The sequence below is a fragment of the Loxodonta africana genome, chromosome 3 (genome assembly GCF_030014295.1).
Source record: "Loxodonta africana isolate mLoxAfr1 chromosome 3, mLoxAfr1.hap2, whole genome shotgun sequence".
Classification (NCBI taxonomy): domain Eukaryota; kingdom Metazoa; phylum Chordata; class Mammalia; order Proboscidea; family Elephantidae; genus Loxodonta; species Loxodonta africana.
Window position 1 is genome coordinate 196,375,136 of NC_087344.1, and position 17,637 is coordinate 196,392,772.

At 52.7% G+C, this 17,637-nt stretch overlaps 1 protein-coding gene across 1 annotated transcript; it reads right to left on the minus strand.

Annotated features, from left to right (window-relative positions):
* Positions 1 to 865: 865 nt before the first annotated feature.
* Positions 866 to 15,902, minus strand: ADAMTS4 (ADAM metallopeptidase with thrombospondin type 1 motif 4). The gene is made up of 9 exons (XM_003415197.4): positions 12,714 to 15,902; positions 11,215 to 11,538; positions 10,886 to 11,018; positions 10,163 to 10,333; positions 8,956 to 9,242; positions 8,664 to 8,850; positions 8,237 to 8,412; positions 7,147 to 7,322; positions 866 to 6,650 (listed from the first exon to the last, which is right to left on the minus strand). The coding sequence occupies exons 1-9, from the start codon at positions 13,347 to 13,349 to the stop codon at positions 6,224 to 6,226; spliced, it is 2,517 nt and encodes an 838-aa protein (XP_003415245.1). The 5' UTR covers positions 13,350 to 15,902; the 3' UTR covers positions 866 to 6,223.
* Between the last annotated feature and the right edge of the window lie 1,735 nt (positions 15,903 to 17,637).

The window sequence follows — 17,637 nt, forward strand, 5'->3', positions numbered from 1 at the left end:
GACAAAAAGGGCCACATAAACCAGAGACTCCATCAGCCGAGGCTGGAAGAACTAGATGGTGCCGGCTACAACCAGGCCAATGACTGCCCTGACAGGAAACAGAACAGGGAGTCCCTGATGGAGCAGGAGAAAAGTGGGGTGTAAAATTCAAATTCTAGTAAAAAACCAGACTTAATGGTCTGACTGAGACTGGAGGAACCCCAGAAGACATGCCCCCGGACTCACTGTTAACCCAGGACTAAAACCGTTCCCAAAGCCAAATCTTCAGACAAAGATTAGATGGGACTATAAGACATAAAATGATACTCATGAAGAGTGTGCTTCTTAGTTCACGGAGATACACGAGACTAAATGGGCAGTTCTTGTCTGGAGGCAGGATGAGAAGGCAGAAAGGGATAGGAACTGGTTGAATGGACACGGAAAATCCAGGGGTGGAAAGGGGGAGTGTGCTGTCACATTATAGGCATAGCAACTAGGGTCACATAACAATGTGTGTATAAATTTTTGCGTGAGAAACTGGAGCTATAAACTTTCACCTAAAGCACAATTTTTAAAAAATGCCTGGTGATCTGCTTAAGGTCGCAATTTTGAAAACCCTATCGAGTGCCGTTCTGCTGTGCACACATGGAATCACCATGAGCCATAATCCATTGGTGGACAAAGGGTTTGGTTTCTTTATATTCCATAGGCCAGGAGAATGAACAAATCAGTCTTGGAGGAAGTACAGCAAGAATACTCTTTAGAAATACTCCTTAGTAGTAAGGATGGTGAGACTTTGTCTCCCTTACTTTGGACATGTCATCAGGAGGGACCAGAGGCTGGAGAAGGACATCATCCTTGGTAAATCAGAGGGTATGTGAAAAAGAGGGAGACTGTCAATGACATGGATTGATACAGTGGTTACAACAGTAGGCTCAAACATTTTCCATGTAGATGTCAAGTTCTCTCCAAAACACTCTTTCCCAGCCCCCCTCAGCCCACATAGCTTTTCCAGGTCTCTCCCCTGCTCAGTTCTTTACAGTATTACCCTCCAGTTTCAGATTTGTTCTCTTTACTTCACCTTGATTTTGCATAACCATATGTACAAAAATAACAGGAGAGCCCTGGAGCTGACCTAAAACAAAAACAAATGGAAACCCTGGTTGCATAGTGGTTAAGTGCTATGGCTGCTAACCAAGAGGTCGGGGGTTCAAATCCGCCAGGCGCTCCTTGGAAACTCTATGGGGTAGTTCTACTCTGTCCTGTAGGGTCACTATACGAGCTGACCTAGCGAACAGAAACCCTTTTTCCCGTTCCTGCCACTCTACTCTCTCCATAGGGTCCCTGCAGTTTCACAGATTCCTTCCAGAAGGGGAGGCAGACACCTTCTCCAAGGCCTCTTCCATGATTATATTCATGGCATCTATCATACAGGCCTGGAATTTTTGTCCTGCGTGACCTTCTCAGCACCAGATTGTAAACTCTTTGGGGACAGGGACCATGTCTTTCCTTTTATCACCCCTGAGTGTAACCTAGACCTTTTGGCACAAACTCTACAAAATACTTCACCTGAGATCTGTAGACAGTTCCTGGTATATTTTTCTTCTAATGCTAATAAGGGAACCCTGGTGGTGTAATGGTTAAGTGCTATGGCTGCTAACCAAAGGGTCAGCAGTTTGAATCTGCCAGACGCTCCTTGGAAACTGTATGGGGCACTTCTACTCTGTCCTATAGGGTCGCTATGAGTCGGAATTGACTCAACGGCACTGGTGTAAATGCTAATAATACGGGGGTGAGAAGTGAGGGCAGGCAAAGGAAGAGATGCAAGGAGAAGAGAATCAGCAAGTGTTGACCACTTTCTATAATGCAGACAGAGTGCCAAGCGTGAATCCTGACAACCACTCCATAAGGCAGAAGATAGCAAACCCCGTTTACAGTTAAGGAAACTGAGGCTTACAAAGATCAAGTAATTTAAGGTCACATCTTCACATGTAATAGGTAGCAAAGCCTGGGTTCCATCTGACCCCAAAACTCCATTCCTTTCTTCTCTACCAGATGCTGTTGAGAGCATGATTTGATTCCAGTGTATAACCCAATGGCTTATTTATTGAACATATAAAATGAGACCAACAGTCAGTTCTCGACAGGAGATTAGGACAATTAACATATTTTACTCTTTTTGGCAGATCCGTTTTCAGGTCAAAATTCTCAAAAAGTATTTTCAGCTCCCCAACGGTCATTTGCATCTACATTATCAAGAGAGCGTGCTAAAATATTTCTATGAAGTTGGACGTGTGTGTCAATGTGTCACTGTGTTCTTCTATGTTACAGGGCTTGAGGGGCCTGCTACTGATTGCCTAAAGGCTGTAAAGGATGCTTTCAATCTAGTTCCTCCCCTCCGTTTTCTTCCTAAGGCTACTTAAATCCTCTGGGCCTGTCGCCATATAAGGTCCTGTCTGGGGAAGTTGTTCAGTATTGTTCCTCTTCCACCTTCCCTAACTCCCCCTCTTTCAGAACATTTTTAGAAATGGTGGTTTCCCCCAGCTGTCAGCTGGCTAGTCTTGCTGCCAATGATTTTGGCTTCCCCCCTCAGCAACAAGTCAACAGGGAAGGGATTCAATTGGTTCTGAAGCATCCTCTTAGCCAATAAAATGCAAATACATTGAATTCCACTTTCTTCCTCCTCCTCCCCTGTAAGCCCAGACCAGTGAGACGCTAGTTTTGTCACTTAATGGTCAATATGATATTTTAGGGGAAAAATACTGTAATACTGTATAGAGATTAAAGAAGTAGGGGTAAAAATGGAGATGTATAAATGAATAGTAGCCCATTCCACAGGACCCCCTAGAAATTGTGGCTCTCCCATCCCTACCACAAAAATAGGGGTTGGAATAATGCCCAGATTTCCTGTGCTCTAACCACAGAAGCGGAGAATCTCAGAGGCAGAAGCTTAAAGAAATTGGCCCAACTCGGTTATTGCTTCAACCTTCCCCCCCCACCGCAAACACACTCACACACAACACTTGCCCTCCCATAAAATGGTTGTCCAAAATCTGCTGAACCTCTCCAGGACAGGGCGCTCCCTCCTTCAGCAGTCACTGACACTTCTCTTTCCAGCTCCTCATGGTTCTTCCTCTCACTCTCAGACCAGATACTTGGGCTGTCTCAGTCAGTGCCTCCTCCTTCCTTCCTCTTATTCCTGTTTCTGCTCCCATCTCAGGTCTAGGAAGGCATATTGAGGAGACAGAGCTCCTCTTGGCCTTGCAGGGGGATATGCACCCCTACATCCCCAGCAAGAAGTTGTTGGGCTCCTGGCTTCAAGACATCGGGTAGAGTCTGTAGCCTGGGTCTGGGAGGGGTGGTTTGGGGAGACCACTCCAGAAAGAGGTCATGTCTTGCCTGGGATTGAGGGCCAGGATGTCCATCACTTCTCCTTGAGGATCTAGCAATCTCTACCCCCTTTCTCCTATATGCCCCCCACATGCCCAATCACAGAGGTGACTTATAAGCTCAGTCTCTTTTTGGAAAAAACTCCTTTATGCCAGTTAGAACCTTACTCAGTAAGCAAAGGGCTTCCTCTTAAAATAATACATGTGAAAGAGACTTGAAAAGTGTCAATCACCTTAAGCACTAAAGAAGGGCTATTATGACTACCTGTTCCTCGTGTCCCAGCCCAAGACTCATCCCCCTTAACCCTCACAGTCCATTAAGTCTGGAACTCAGCCTCTGCACAGTTCATTTTGTCCTTGTCTCACAGTTCCTTGTATCGCCCATTGTTTCTCTTTGTGGAGGTGTAGTACATAACCTTCCCCTGGAATGCACTGTGAGCTCTTTTAGGATGTGGTCATATATTGTTTGCGTTTGCACCTCATGTCTACTTAGCACAGGCTTTGCTCATTGTGCCATTAGCCCACAGTATTATGGTCCATAAACATGTTATTGGTGGTCTAATTTTGCTAAGTAGGTGAAACAGTTGAAGAACACTCTGGCCTTGTCTCACTCTCCTGCCTCTACCTCCTCTAGCCTGGCTGGTAGGAGTCCCGAGGAAGGGCCAGAGCACAGTGTTGGAAGTCGTGTTTGCTAGAGAGAAGAGAGGGTGGGCGGCCTCTGTCCCTTTGCTGCAGGAGTCGGCGCTGTGCCAGGCAGTATAAAGCACAGGCCATTGTGTAAGGCACTGACTACTACAGAACTTGATCAGCAAAGCCCAGCTGTAGTGAGTGGAGGACCCACAATACCACAACCACCACAGCCTCAACCCCATAGTCCCAATCCAGATCCCAAGCAATGTTTGGCAGCCCATCTATGGTTTCTTATGGCAGAGTAAAGACCTTTAGTTCCCCAATCTTCCCTCTTCCAATTCCAGCCCAGAGTCTTCTCTACCTATAGTTTCTCTCTCACCCCCATATTTAGTTTCTTCTCCAATTCTTAACAGTCCCATTATTGCCACTTGAAACTTCAAATTCTTGCAGCATCATCTTGCCAACGCTTCCCCATCCCTGCTCCCTCCGTGACATACACGGGACTACCCAAGCCCTTTCTCAGGCAGTCACCTGTTCAGAAGGAAAAGTTGAGCTCTTTCTGGTATCCCTCTGCCTCTCAGGTGTTCCACCACCCCTGAACACCTGGCTCCCACTCGCTCACTGCTGATGCTTCTCCATGCCATTCTTTCTGCCTTCCTTCCTGTCCCCTACCAAACCATGTTCTGTTCCTCTTATTAAATTGCATTTTAACTTCACTTTTTCTAAGAAGTCTACTGGGTTTACATCGGATGATTCTGGGAACCTTGTCCCAGTCATTCGGTTGTTGTAAGGGTATCCTCTGACATGGGTACAACCTTTACTATTTAAGTATTCTATTCTCAATCAGATATTTTATTAGCCCCATTCCACGTACGAGCAATCTAAGGCTTGGCATCAGTAATTTACCCAACACTGCCCAGCTAACAAGATGGTGAGCCCCAACTCAAATTCAGACCCATAGGTTCCTGCTCTGGTGCTCTTTCTACCACAGTTCCCTACCTCCTCCCACTACCACTCTCATGACTAAGCGCTTGTTTTGTGCTAATACAGTCGTTCTTGTTATTTTTGCACCCTCATGTTCTTGTGAGTTGTGCTTGTAGCCAAGTGCTTACTAAGTCTCCTCCACGTGACTGGGAACTTCCGGAGGTGAGGGGCAGAATCATCCTTTCTCTGGTCCAAAAAACCAAACCAAATCCATTGCCATTGAGTCAATTCTGACTCTGATAGCTCCTAAGAATTCAGGATAAGGTTCAGCCAACCTGACGTGGGAGCAGACACCATTGATATGGATCTTTGTCACCTTCAAGTGCATTGGAGGGCGGAGATGGACAGAAAGACAATACCAAAAACTAACAGCAGCTGCCATTTATTGAGCACTTACCTAGTGCTAGGCATTGTGCTAGTTCTTTATTTACAGTATTCAATCCTCCTCACAAATTTCCAAGGGAGGTTTTCTTATCTACAAATGAGGAAACTAATTCTCAGAGATGTGGAGCCAGGGTGCAGCCCACATCTGTCTGGCACCAAAGGAGCACATAAATAATTGAATTCCATGTATATTTTAAAGATATGCACTCATATCCCTTACTCCCTGAAGGCCCATCCTACCCTGGACTCTTCCTTTCCCAGAAAAGAAAATTCAAGGAGAGGAAAGCAGGGCAGGATGTACCTCATACATAAGCACACATGCTCGTGCACACACACACACACTGTCACGCACACACACTGTCACACACACACACTGTCACGCACACACTCTGTCGCATACACACACTGTCACACACACACACACATAGACACTTAACGCCTATCACCACCACCCTGGATTTCCTAGCCAGGGTGAGAGCTATGAGGGGTGTGGTCAGTTTCCCTAGGACCCTAATCCTCATCCCCTTCCCTGCTACTAAATAAAAGTGAATAAATACTAAATAAATACAGCTGGGGTCCACCCTGCCTCTGCCCCCTCCTGTGACCAGCAGGGCAGAGGGGGCAGTTTAGATGGGGGACTGTCTCCCAGCCCCCTTAGATCCACCAACCTATCGCTGCCTCCCAGGGCAGGACACCAGGGCAGGGCCAGCCTGCACATTAGGGCAGAGAGGACGGGTGGCTGTCATTCCACAGCCCCTCCCCACTGTGTCTTCACATGAGGCAGCTGTTGGAGCCCCTCTTTCACCCAGCTGAGTCCGAGGGCCCGGTGCCCAGAAAGGGCAACCGGGATGGTGAGGTTATTTCCTGCCCACCCAGGGGCGTCTTCGGAGGATCTCCAGGATCTGGGCCTTGCGGTGCACCCAGTCCTGGGGAGGGGAGCGCACCGTCGGAGGGGCCGGCCTGGGCACGAAGAAGCTGTATCGGAGGCGTGCGTTCTGGGGGTTGCCGGCCACCAGGGCCTGCAGCGTCAAGGGTTGGGTCAGCGGCCCATGGCCTGACAGTGTCTCCGAGGCTGCTGTGGCCCCACTGTAGCGCAGGCTGACTGCCCCAGGCAGCACCACGTCTGTGGCGGAGGGCATCAGCGTGTATTCACCATTGAGGGCATAGGAGCCATCTGGGAGCTTCAGGGCCAGGTAGATGCTCCGGAGGCCAGGGGTCCCCTGCTGCCGGACAAGGATGTGGGTGGCTCCCGCGGGGATAGTGACCACGTCGTTGTAGCCATACCTGTGTGGAAGGAGGATGTGGGGAACTCAGAATCTTCCTGAATCCCCTCAGCCTTTCTGAGCTGTGTTTATATGAGTGTATGTGTGTATATGCGTGTGTTGAGGGTTGTCTTCCCAAACCTATGTGAGTCATGCAGGCCAGATCTGAGCTCTGTGCAAATGTGCCCCTCCTTCTTATCTCTGGACTTTTATACCTGCTGCCTTCCCTTTCTGAGGTACCCTTCTACACCCCACCCCCTTGGTGCCTGTGCAGTTCCTAGTCTCCCTCCAGGACTCAGTTCAACTCCTGGGGACACCTTCCCTGATGGCCCTGGCAGCACCCTGAGCTGACACCCATTGAATGCATATAACACTGTGCTGTGACAGCTAACTTGTCTGAATCCCGCACTAGACTATAAGCTCTTTGAAAGTCAAAACAGTGTTGAGTTTATCTCTGTACTCCCAGGGCCCAGAATAGTGTCCAGGGAGGTGGGGGAGGAAATAAATGAGAAATGAACCTGAATTTTCTGAAGGAGCCAGATTGCTTGCTGCAGCCTGAGCCGTCCCCACCGCACACCATGCACTTGTCAAACTTCTTTTTGGAGCCAATGACGCGGTCACAGCCGGCATGGATGCAGCGGCCCTGGACACAGACTGAGGAGCTCTCCGGGGAACAGGGGGTCCCATCTACCACCTGAAGAGAGAAGAACTGATGCTAAGGGCTCTTCCTAAGTCAGGGGGTTGGTGAGCCAAACAAGACCCATGCCCATCAGGGAAGGGGTGTCAGAGAAACTGGGTGAGATAGGAGATGTGGATGGTATGTAGGGAGAGCCCCAGCCACCAATCACATGGGATAATAATCATAATGATGACACTAATTATAAAAGCCACTATTTTCAGAGTACTGGCTTTGTAAACATGAATATTAAATCTCTCAACAGCCATTGGAGGTTTCTAGAGGTGGAACACTGGGGTTAGAAAGGTTGAGGAACTTGTCCAAAGGTAACACACTGGGCAAGTCAAAGTGGGAACTGAAAGCCCTAAATCTTGATCGTACTGCTCTCAGATGGACACTAGAGGGCAGCCAGCCTGCAGGAATTCTCCCCAGAGTAGGGGAGAAAGGAGCAAAACTCTGTAAAGAGATTGTTGTTCTCCAGCCCTCAACCTGCCGCCTAATCACAGACAGGGCAGTGACATCACCCATCTTCTAGAGGCCTTTCCATTGAGGGACTAGCCTTCAATGAGCTGAATGAGGCCACCACTGTAATTTGACAAAGGAGCCCACAGAAAGGGAGGCAAGGATTTGCCCAAAAGGCCACACACTCCCATTCTAACCAAATGAAGCACTGGGAGATAGGGAGAGAGAAGAGAAGAAACTGAGAGAAATGGGACAGGCTAGAGCTGCCTTGCTGGTAACTTAGCCAGGGTCTGGGGTTGTTTTCCCAATACCTATGGACAGGTAAGTCTGAGTGGGCCTCTGGGCTGGACTGGCATGGCTGTGGGAATGCCAGGAATGGTGTGGTTTTAGAGAACCTTTGCCATCAGAAAATAGAGGATTGTTGGGAAGTGTGTGAGCACAGACAGGGCCCGGGGCATCCTGGCCCTCACCCGTGGCTCCAGCACATAGTAGTAGCCCAGTGCCCGGGCCTGGCAGGTGAGTTTGCACTGGTCCCGGGCAGCCACCCCTGTGTAGCGAGGGACCCAGTCCATGGGCCCTGGGAAGCTCTTGAAGAGGTCAGTGCGGTGGTTGTAGGCAGCACACTGCTCCTCACGGAAGGTCAATGCTGTAGAGATAAAATTGACAGTCAGGGCCCTCCCTCCTCACACGGCTCCAGCAGCCCCTCCACCAAGCCCCTTGGACCTCCAGACAGCACTGCTTCTCTCTTCCCCATGGACAGTCAGAACAGGTGCTGAAGTGTAAAGTCACCCCCCTACAGCAAGGCCAGTGAACACTCCCTTGGTCCCAGTACCCAATGGGCTGTCCTTCCTGCCCTACCAGCCCCTCCCAAGGGTTCCCGCCCCTCCTGCCCCTCACCTGAACCAGCTGGGCAGTCCTGGGTGTTGCAGGAACGGAAGCGGGTGCGGCGACCCTCACAGTACTTGCCACCATTGCGAGGGATGGGTCGTGTGCAGTCGCGGGAGGAGAACTGGACACCACCTCCACAGCTCCGAGAACAGTCACCCCATGGCCCCCAGGGACCCCAGCCACCAGCCTGAGGGATCTGCAGAGAAACAGAACAGGAAGGTGGGATAAGTGCACTCTCTCCTGGGCTCAGGGACAGTACCCTAGGCCCCCTCCTCTGTCCCTCCCTGCCCTGGGATCTCACATTGAAGTCCTGGAGCTGGTCCACATGGAGGCAGCGGCCACCCATGCAGGCCTGAGCCGGACCGCAGGGGGTGCCATCAGCCCAGGGTGAATGCTTGGTCTGGCACATGGCGTGACCATTGAGATGGCCAGAGCACCAGAGGGCAGCACAGGGTGGTGGCAGCTGTGGACAATGGCGTGAGTCGGGCCCAAAGGTCAGCTGGCACTGGCGGTCAGCATCATAGTCCTTGCCAGGGAAAGTCGCAGGCAGATGCAGGGGAGCTTCTGGCTTGTCTAAGAGACAGTGCCCTGGGAAGGGATTTGGGGTAGGAAGTCAGCAAGGGCCTAGGAGAGCATCCTAGAATGCCAACAAAACAAAACAAAACAAGCAAACAAAAAAAAAACCCTAGGGCTCCCTGGGGCCTAATGAATCCTAGAATCTAAATCCTAGGGCTGGAAGGGACTTTCAATAACAGCTACAAACTATTAGATGCTTGTTATATGATGTTGCTGTTAGGCGCTATCGAGTCGATTCCAACTCACAGTAACCCTACAGAAGAGAGTGGAACTGCCCCCATAGAATTTCCAAGGAGCAACTGGTGGATTCAAACTGCCGACCTTTTGGTTAGCAGCCATAGCTCTTAACCACTGTGCCACCAGGGCTCCATTGAGCATTGGCTAAATGCTTGATCAACATTCTCTCATTTAATCATGGCAAACATCTATGAGGTAGTTATTATTGTTATGCCTATTTTACCGACCAGCTACAAACACAGAGAGGTTAAGTAACTTAGTCATACATCTACACACATCTAAAGAACAAAATCTGGATAGGAACCGAAACCATTAAGTCTTCCTATCTATTTTAAGCAACTGCAGAATTCTTGAATCGGCTTCTCAGCAACAGCCCTGCCCAGGAGTAGTTCTCCTGTGCTGCGTGTGCCCCTCAAGCTCCTTTGCAGCCAGCCCATTCCAGTCTTGGGCAGTTCTGGCCCTTATAAGATCAGCTCTAATTCTCTTGAACTAAGATTGGCCTCCCCTAGGCTTTGCTATTTATTCTGGGAGGAAGTGGGGACCACAGGGACAGGAGCATTTCTCCCCCATCCCACACCACTGAGGAAGCACACTCGGGGGAGTCAGTTTGGCATATGTGGATGCAGCAGAAGTGAGATCGTAGTGGGGGTGAGGAATTGAGCCTGACACACAGAAGGTGAGTGCCATCCGCTTACCATAGCCATTGTCCAGGAAGTCAGTGATGAAGCGGGCACTGCAGGGGGACCAGGGCTCCTCAGGGTCCACGTGAGCCATCACAGGAGCCATCACATGGCGCGAGGTGCTCCCAGGCCCATTCAGACCAACACACGGCTTCGAGTTGTCATGCAGCATGTTGAAGACGTGGCCTGTAAGAGCAGAAGCCATGCTGGGCTCCAAGGGTTCCATCCTGTGCCCTCAGGAGGCTGCAGGCTCATCACAAACCTGGCTGTGGCTGGGGGTACTCAGGCCCCTTCTTACCCCAACCCACCCCAAACCCCTTCTGGTGCCCTGAAGGCTCCCCAGAATGTAGCCATCACGACTCTGTCTCCCCAGAATACACTCAGGGCCCCTCCCTACTTTTTCTTGGAGCCAACATTCCCAGCCTTGTCCTCACCAGCTCCCTCACCAATTCTTGTGAATAATATCTCTCCATACTGTGCCAGCTCCTGCCCCCAAACACACACACACACACGCAGAGCACAATAGGTTTCCACACTCAATCTCACTCAATAGGAAAATAAAAAGATTCGCTTACACCCAGAGAAGAGGATAATAGTCCTCAGGCGTAGGCCTGGAGAGGAGGAAGCTATACTTTGGGAGCCCCACGTGCACCCTGGCAAGCTCACTATTCCATCACCCCATCCCTGAAACATCTCTTATCCACCCTGAGTTCCCCCATGCCCCCATGCCCTCTTTACCCAGTTCATGGGCAGCAGTGAAGGCCGACTGGAGCCCGTCATCCTCCACAATGGCACAGCTCCGAGCTGGGTCACACACAGTGCCCACATCAGCCATGCCCAGAGTGTCACAAGTGGAGACTCCACACAGGTCCTGTTGAGAGAAATCACAGAAGATGCATGGGGCTGAGATGTAGATTAATGGGAACCTGGGCAATAAGCACAGCTTTGGCAGTGTGGGTGGGGCCAGGGGACTATGTTGTACCCCTCCGAAGGCGCCGTTTACATCCTAATCTATGCAATGGTACTTTCTGGAGTTGTGCGGTGTGTGGTGCTGATCAGGGCCTCACCTGACGGGTAAACAGAATGGCTGTGTCAAAGTGCTCAGGGTCTGAGTCTTCAGGGGTGTTGAGGCCCCGCTGCCAGGCACAGAAGCTGCGCAGGGTCTGGGCGGCGTTGGGTCCCACCTGGGGCCCCTCCTCGCCTGGCCCCAGTATCACTAACCGAGTCACCACCAAGCTGACAGGGTTGCGGATACTCGGGTGCTTGAAGGCCTTGGCAGCTGCCGCCATAACCGTCAGCAGGTAGCGTTTCAGCCCTGCCCCGTGAAATGCTGCCATCTTGTCGTCTGCCACAACCAGGGTCTCCACGAATCTACTCAGTGAAGCGAAGCGCTGGAGAGAAAAAAAAGGAGAGGGAGATCCTGAAATAGCTTCCCAAACTTGTGGCTCACTCCTCCCCTCCCTTACTTCCTGGGTCTGGAACTCAGCAGAGCCAGCTGGGCCCTGCATACCCCATGGGATCCCTGATTGGCCTTGATTGGGCCCTTCCTCCACCTCCAAATCCCAGGGCTTTTGCGGTAACTCTGAAGAATCAGCTGTTGGTTCTGAGAGTGGGGAGGAGAAGGGGATGCCACGTCCGTCCCAGGGCTGTGTGGGACCCAGAGGTGAAGAGCAGCTGGGACTGCCTCAGGGAGGGGCTTTGGGGTCCCCCAGGCCTGAGTGTGGCAGGGGCCTGTGGGACTGGGGCTAGAGGGCTGGGCTGCAACGTGTCTGCCCTGTGTGGTCGCAGGAACAATTCAGTCAGCAGCTAGGGCCAGGGCCAGATCTCAGCGTGGCGGGTGTGGAGGGAGCCCAGGGAGCAGCGTCTGGTCTGGATTAAAGCTAGAGAAGGGGGGAGGGAGGAAGAAGGGGAGGAAAGGGGGAGAGCAGGAGTGGGTGGGAGGAAAGGATGGAGCCTCAGGCAGCCTGGAAGTCAGTACACAGTGTGGGAAGGCCATTGACCAGAGGAGGCATGGTCTGTCTTCCTCCCCTGCCTACTCCTGCCCTAGTTTTTAGTTTGCCGGGACAATTCTGAAGGCAGTGTCAGCAGCCAGAGGCCAATCCCCCAGGGCTACAAACCTCACTCTTTTAGCTGTGGGGGATGGGATGGGTGAAAACCAAATTAGGGGTAGAGGAAAGAGCCAAGGCCAAGGGGCTGTGAATTGCGCCTTACTGCTGGGGACTGTGCCAGTAGGGGAAGCCACGGCCAGGCGGGGGTGGGAAGCGGTCACTCCCAATCCAGAGTCTCTGACCCACTTCTGGGAACCCTCAGTGAGGATCAGTCTGGCCAGAGGAAAGGCTGGGGATGGGTTGGGGAGAGGACAGAGCCTTTGTGTTCCCCAGCTGTCCCTGACTTTCCTGCCAGGCGGATCCCCAAGAAAGGGTGCGAGTGGAAAGAAGAAAGGCAGGCAGGAGGAAGGAAAGCAGAATGGCCAGAAACACAAGTGGGTGGGGAGAGGGTAAATAAGGGTCAGTAGGGCAGACATGGCGGGAGGACACTGCAGGACACGGACTCGAGGGCTGCCTACCTTGGCTCTTCGGGGGCTGGGGCTGGGGCTCCCTGGAGGAGCCTTGACGTTGCACATGGGGCCCTGGCCACTGGCAGGATGCTTCCGTCGTAGGACATGAGCCCCAGGCCCCCCAGCAGAGTTAGGGGTGCCCCCCTCCAGGGGCTGGAGGTGGAGTTCAGATCCCCGGTACTGCAACACCCCTAACAGGGCTCCCCCATCCCAGTGCAGAGATGCCACTGACTCCGGGTCTCCGTTGATAGTGCCAGTCAGGTAGGTGCCCGGCTCAGCTCCGCCCAGCAGCTCAGGCGCTTGGCCCAAGTATTGCACCGTCAACCCCTCCACCCGCACACCAGGGTCCTGCTCCAGCTCTAGTAGCAGCATCTCCCCAAAGGCCGGCAAGCGGTACACCAGCCTGGCAGGGGCGCCCGAGCCAGGGAGGATGCTGCTGTTGAGCTTCTCTGGAAACACAATCTCCTCCTCCCGGGGAAGGGGGCTGACTGGCCAGGCTGAGGGCAGGAGGGAGGCCAGCAGCAGCAGCGGCAGCAGCGTCTGTCCCAGCCCGGAGAGGGGCACCGTGGGGAGCAGCAAGCTGGGTTGGACTGTCCATGACCAGCGCCCCTCCAAGCCCCTCCTGGGAAGCCCCATCCAGGACATGGCACTGGTACTGCAGCTGGGAGGGAGTGAGGTGTCTGGGGCACCCAGCCCTCCACACCCTGGCTTTGGAAAGCTCCTTTCTGCAGCCTGGGGGGCTTGGACTCCTGCTCAGGTCAGAGGCAAAGTTTTCAGAGGGGCTGGGGACCTTCAGAAGAGATGGAGAAGACTTGGCTGCTAGGCTGAGGGGAGGTCTCCAGTGGTCTGGCTTCTCCAAACTCCAGGATCTTTGTCTGCCTGCCTGTGTCTTCTGCAGCTTCTCTGGCCTCTCCCTCTGTAAGACTCTGTCTGGCTTCGTCTCTGTGCCTGCCCTTTCTGTCTCTGCCTCCTTCCGCCGTGCCTTTGCTTCTGTCTCTCTCCTCCTCTGTCTCTCCCGTGTCTATGTGTCTGTGGGTCTCCCCGTGGGTTCTCCCCAGCCTCTCTCCGCGCCAGCTCCTTTAAGCACCTTGAGCCTCTGCGATTGGCTGAGCTGTAAGCCACTCAGCCGGGAGCTTTATGGTGGGACTCAGATGGGTGTCTCATTGCTTCCCAAAATCCTAGTTTTTGTTTTCCTTAAAAAAAAAAGAAAAAAAGGGACTTGCCTAGGGAGGTGGGAGGGGGGAATCTCTAGCAACCGGATGGGTCATAGGCAGTGGGCCAGCTGATGACATAGCCTTTTCCCAAACCCTACAAACGGCTCTCAGCTGTCTCTTTCCCTTTTTGGTGGGACAGATTCCCAGGAGGGTTAGAAGTTGGGGAAAGGGCCTGGCTAACACGCACAGAAAGGACTATGGTCCTGGGGGAATTCTGCTCCCGCTGTCTAACCTGGTGTGACCTTCCCTTTCTCAGGGCTTCCTCATGCTACCCTCTGCCCCTAGAAGCTGGTTTCCTGGGCTGATGGGGCTCAGCAAGCCACTGGGGAAGGAGGGTGGGGAATAGGTAAGGAAGTCATAGAAGGGAGACAAAGAATGGAGGTGGGGGAGCCTTGGCAAGGTTCAGAATGGGACTGAACAGGGAGGACGGGGGAGTCAGGGAGACAAAGATCAGGGAGTTTATTGCCCGAAGGTGGGATGAGTCTGGACAAGGAGGGGGCAGATGACAAGGCAGGAGGGGCTAATGACTTTTCCTTCCATAGGAGGAGGATCCAGGGTGGCACCTCCTAGTCTCTAACATCCCTGCTCTCCCTCAGGCTCCCCTTCCTGAGTTACCACTACCCGCCCTCCTTCAAATCTCCAAACAGTCAGCCATTCCGCCTCCAGTTCCCCCATGGCCCCCCACTTCCTGACTCCCCTTTCCCTGGCCCAGCTCCCAGTAGCTTCCCCTAGACTCTTGGCCCAGCTCCTACCTACTCTCAACTGCCCTAAATCTGCCTCCGGCCTCCAGTCAGCCAGCCCCAGGCCCCCAGCACAGGGAGGACTTGGTCTCAGGAACCCAGGTGCAGCCAGTGTCAACCTGAGGACATCTCTACCTGGCTCCCTCCCCTGGCCCTGCCTTGCCATAAGAACCCAGTCTCTCTGGAAATATCTAGTAATCTTTATTTCTCATTCCCCACGGACAGAGAGAGGATGGAGGCAGCGTTATTGTATATACAGGGAAATCAGAGTCCTGGGAGAAACGGGAACCCAATGCCTGTGGAAGTGTTAGAGAAAGGGAGCCAAATTATTCCCTTGGTTCTCGGCTGAAGGGACTCAGAAAAGAGGTCTTGCAGCTGACCCTCAAGACAAGCCAGTAAAAGGCTTCAGAAAAACCAAAAAAAAAAAAAAAAAAAACCCAGTGCCATGGAGTCGACTCCGACTCATAGCGACCCTATAGGACAGAGTAGAACTGCCCCATAGAGTTTCCAAGGAGAACCTGGTGGATTTGAACTGCTGACCCTTTGGTTTGCAGCCTAGCACTTAACTACTGTGCCACCAGGGTTTCCAAGGCTTCAGAAGTAGGGGCAATTTCTGCTCACCCCACCCCATGGCCACTCATTTCCCCAGGAAATCCCCAGGAAGGAGAGTGCAGTCAGCAGTCTCTTCCCCTGACAGAGGTGGACCAGCTCCCCCTATCCCCCTATTCACTCTCTGCCTTGTCACCTCCTGTCCCCTACCTCATATCCGCCTAATACATCCTCTCCCCTCCCTTCCTGCTCAGGTCACTAACACCTGCCCTGGTGCCTATCACTTCCTGTGCCACCCCCCTCTCCAAAGCTCTCAGACCCATCACATGCCCTGATCCTAAGTTGAGGGTGCTAGGACTGGAGGAGTCAGACAAGGGATGGGAGACAAGCAGAGGCAGGGGCAAGAGGAGCTATCCCCAGAGGGCTCTTACTGCCCCTTTCCACCCCATCTGAGATGAAGACAAAGGGGGTGAGTAAGTGACTAAGCAGTGAGAGACAAAGGGCCTTAGAGTCACAGCAGCAATGTGTGTGGGGGTATTGGCAGCAGGGAGAAGGCACAAAAGACGCAGTGTCTCAGGAAGCCCCCAGGAGCCCTCACCCCAGTCCCAGCTCAAGCTGTCCCCAGGGCTAAGCAGCCCAGAATCTATTCTGATTTCTCCCAGGCTGGACTAGGGCAAAAGAATGCAATCCCTCCACTCCACCCCACCCCAACCCCACCATCACATTTACTATGTCCCTACCATGGATAAAAAAAAAAAAAAAAGACATAGTAAATGGTAGGGACATAGTAAATGTGATGGTGGGGGTGGGGTGGCGTGGGGTGGGAGGACTGCATTCTTTTGCCCTAGTCCAGCCTGGATGGGGAAACCCTGGTAGTGTAGTGGTTAAATGCTGTGGCTCCTAACCAAAGGGTGGGCAGTTCAAATCTGCCAGGCGCTCCTTGGAAACTCTATGGGGCCAGTTCTACTCTGTCCTATAGGGTCGCTATGAGTCGGAATCGACTCGACGACACTGGGTTTGGTTTTACCATGGAGGAAGAGAAAGCCCGTGGGAAGGGTGGGGAATAAGTGGGCTAAGGGGGCTGAATCTCCACCTTGGCTCTGCAGAGGCTGCCCTGTCTACCCTGGGTCCTGGTCAGTTCCCAAAGCCAGTGCCCTGGCCCCACCCTTTGGTATGGTTCGCATTTCCAGGCAAGAAGCCTGACTTTCCCCTCTTTCTTTGCAGCTAAGAATTCCGTTTCTGCCACTCCCCTGGCCTATGTGTCCCACCCTTCTGTGCTGCTGGTGGGCTGTGTCCCAGAAATCCTGTCTGAGGGAGATCTAGGGAAGGCCTCTTTCCAGGCTCAGGGTGGGAAGAGATGTAAAAACTCAACGGGTGGCCCAGCTGGAGCTGGGCTTGGAGGGCAGAGGGAAAGAAAAGGAACTGGCCTCCAAGGTTGGAAAGCTCTTTGTCTCTCCCATACAAAATTGGTATCAGATTCCTGGTGCTACTACATTTCTATGCTGTTGGCCACTGCCCAGGACAGAGGCAGGGTCAAAAAGAAGTCAGGGAAAAGAGTCTGACCCAATATGGAAGTTGCGTGTGAGGCATCTCTAAGCGTGCTTCCTGGGTCTGTGATTCTGTAAGTTCAGGGAGCCTGACAGATATCAGGGTCACCCATAGGGGACCTCCCCTCCTCCTTCTGGGGAGAGGTGGCTCCTCCACAGCCTGGCAGGCAGTCCCATCCACCAATGCTCGTGGCCTTGGTGCTCTATTCTTATTCCTTTTTGTTTGGCGGGAGCGCTAAGAACCGCCTAGCCCCACTTGGGCCCCCTTTCCCTGACCTGATTCAGGACATCCGGAAATTCAAAGGGTGTGGCTTTCCCGGATTGGGATCTTCTGGATTCAGGGGTGGGGAGGTAATTGGGAAAGCCTGGGGTTACCCTAGAAGGGCAGGAACCTGGGTTGCTAACCCGAAGGTTGGCGGTTTGAACCCATTCAGCGTGCCACGAAAGAAAAGCCTGGCGAACTGCCTCCGTAAAGATTACAGCCAAGAAAACCCTATGTGGCAGTTCTACTCTGTAACACATGTGGTCGCCGTAAGTCGGACGGAGTCCACAGCAGCTAACAACAACTACAGAAGGGCAGAGTTTAGACACTGCTGGAGAGCACAACACCAGCAAGAGACCGCCAAGGCAGAAGACATCAGGGAAGGGACCCCCGATCGACTGTGAGTCGGGGAAGCTGCATGAAGGCAGCTTCTAAGGTACACACAGGAGGGCTCGGCAATAAGAGGCCGAAGCGCGTCGTTGTCCCTGGCAGGAGTGGCAAGTTTCGCTGGCTCATGCCTTGACAAGCCAGCCAGGAGCGACGGGAAGAACTGTCCTCAGTAAAGATGACGGCAGTCACAGCTATTTGAGCTAAAGTGAAGCAGAGGCACAGATCCCGGAA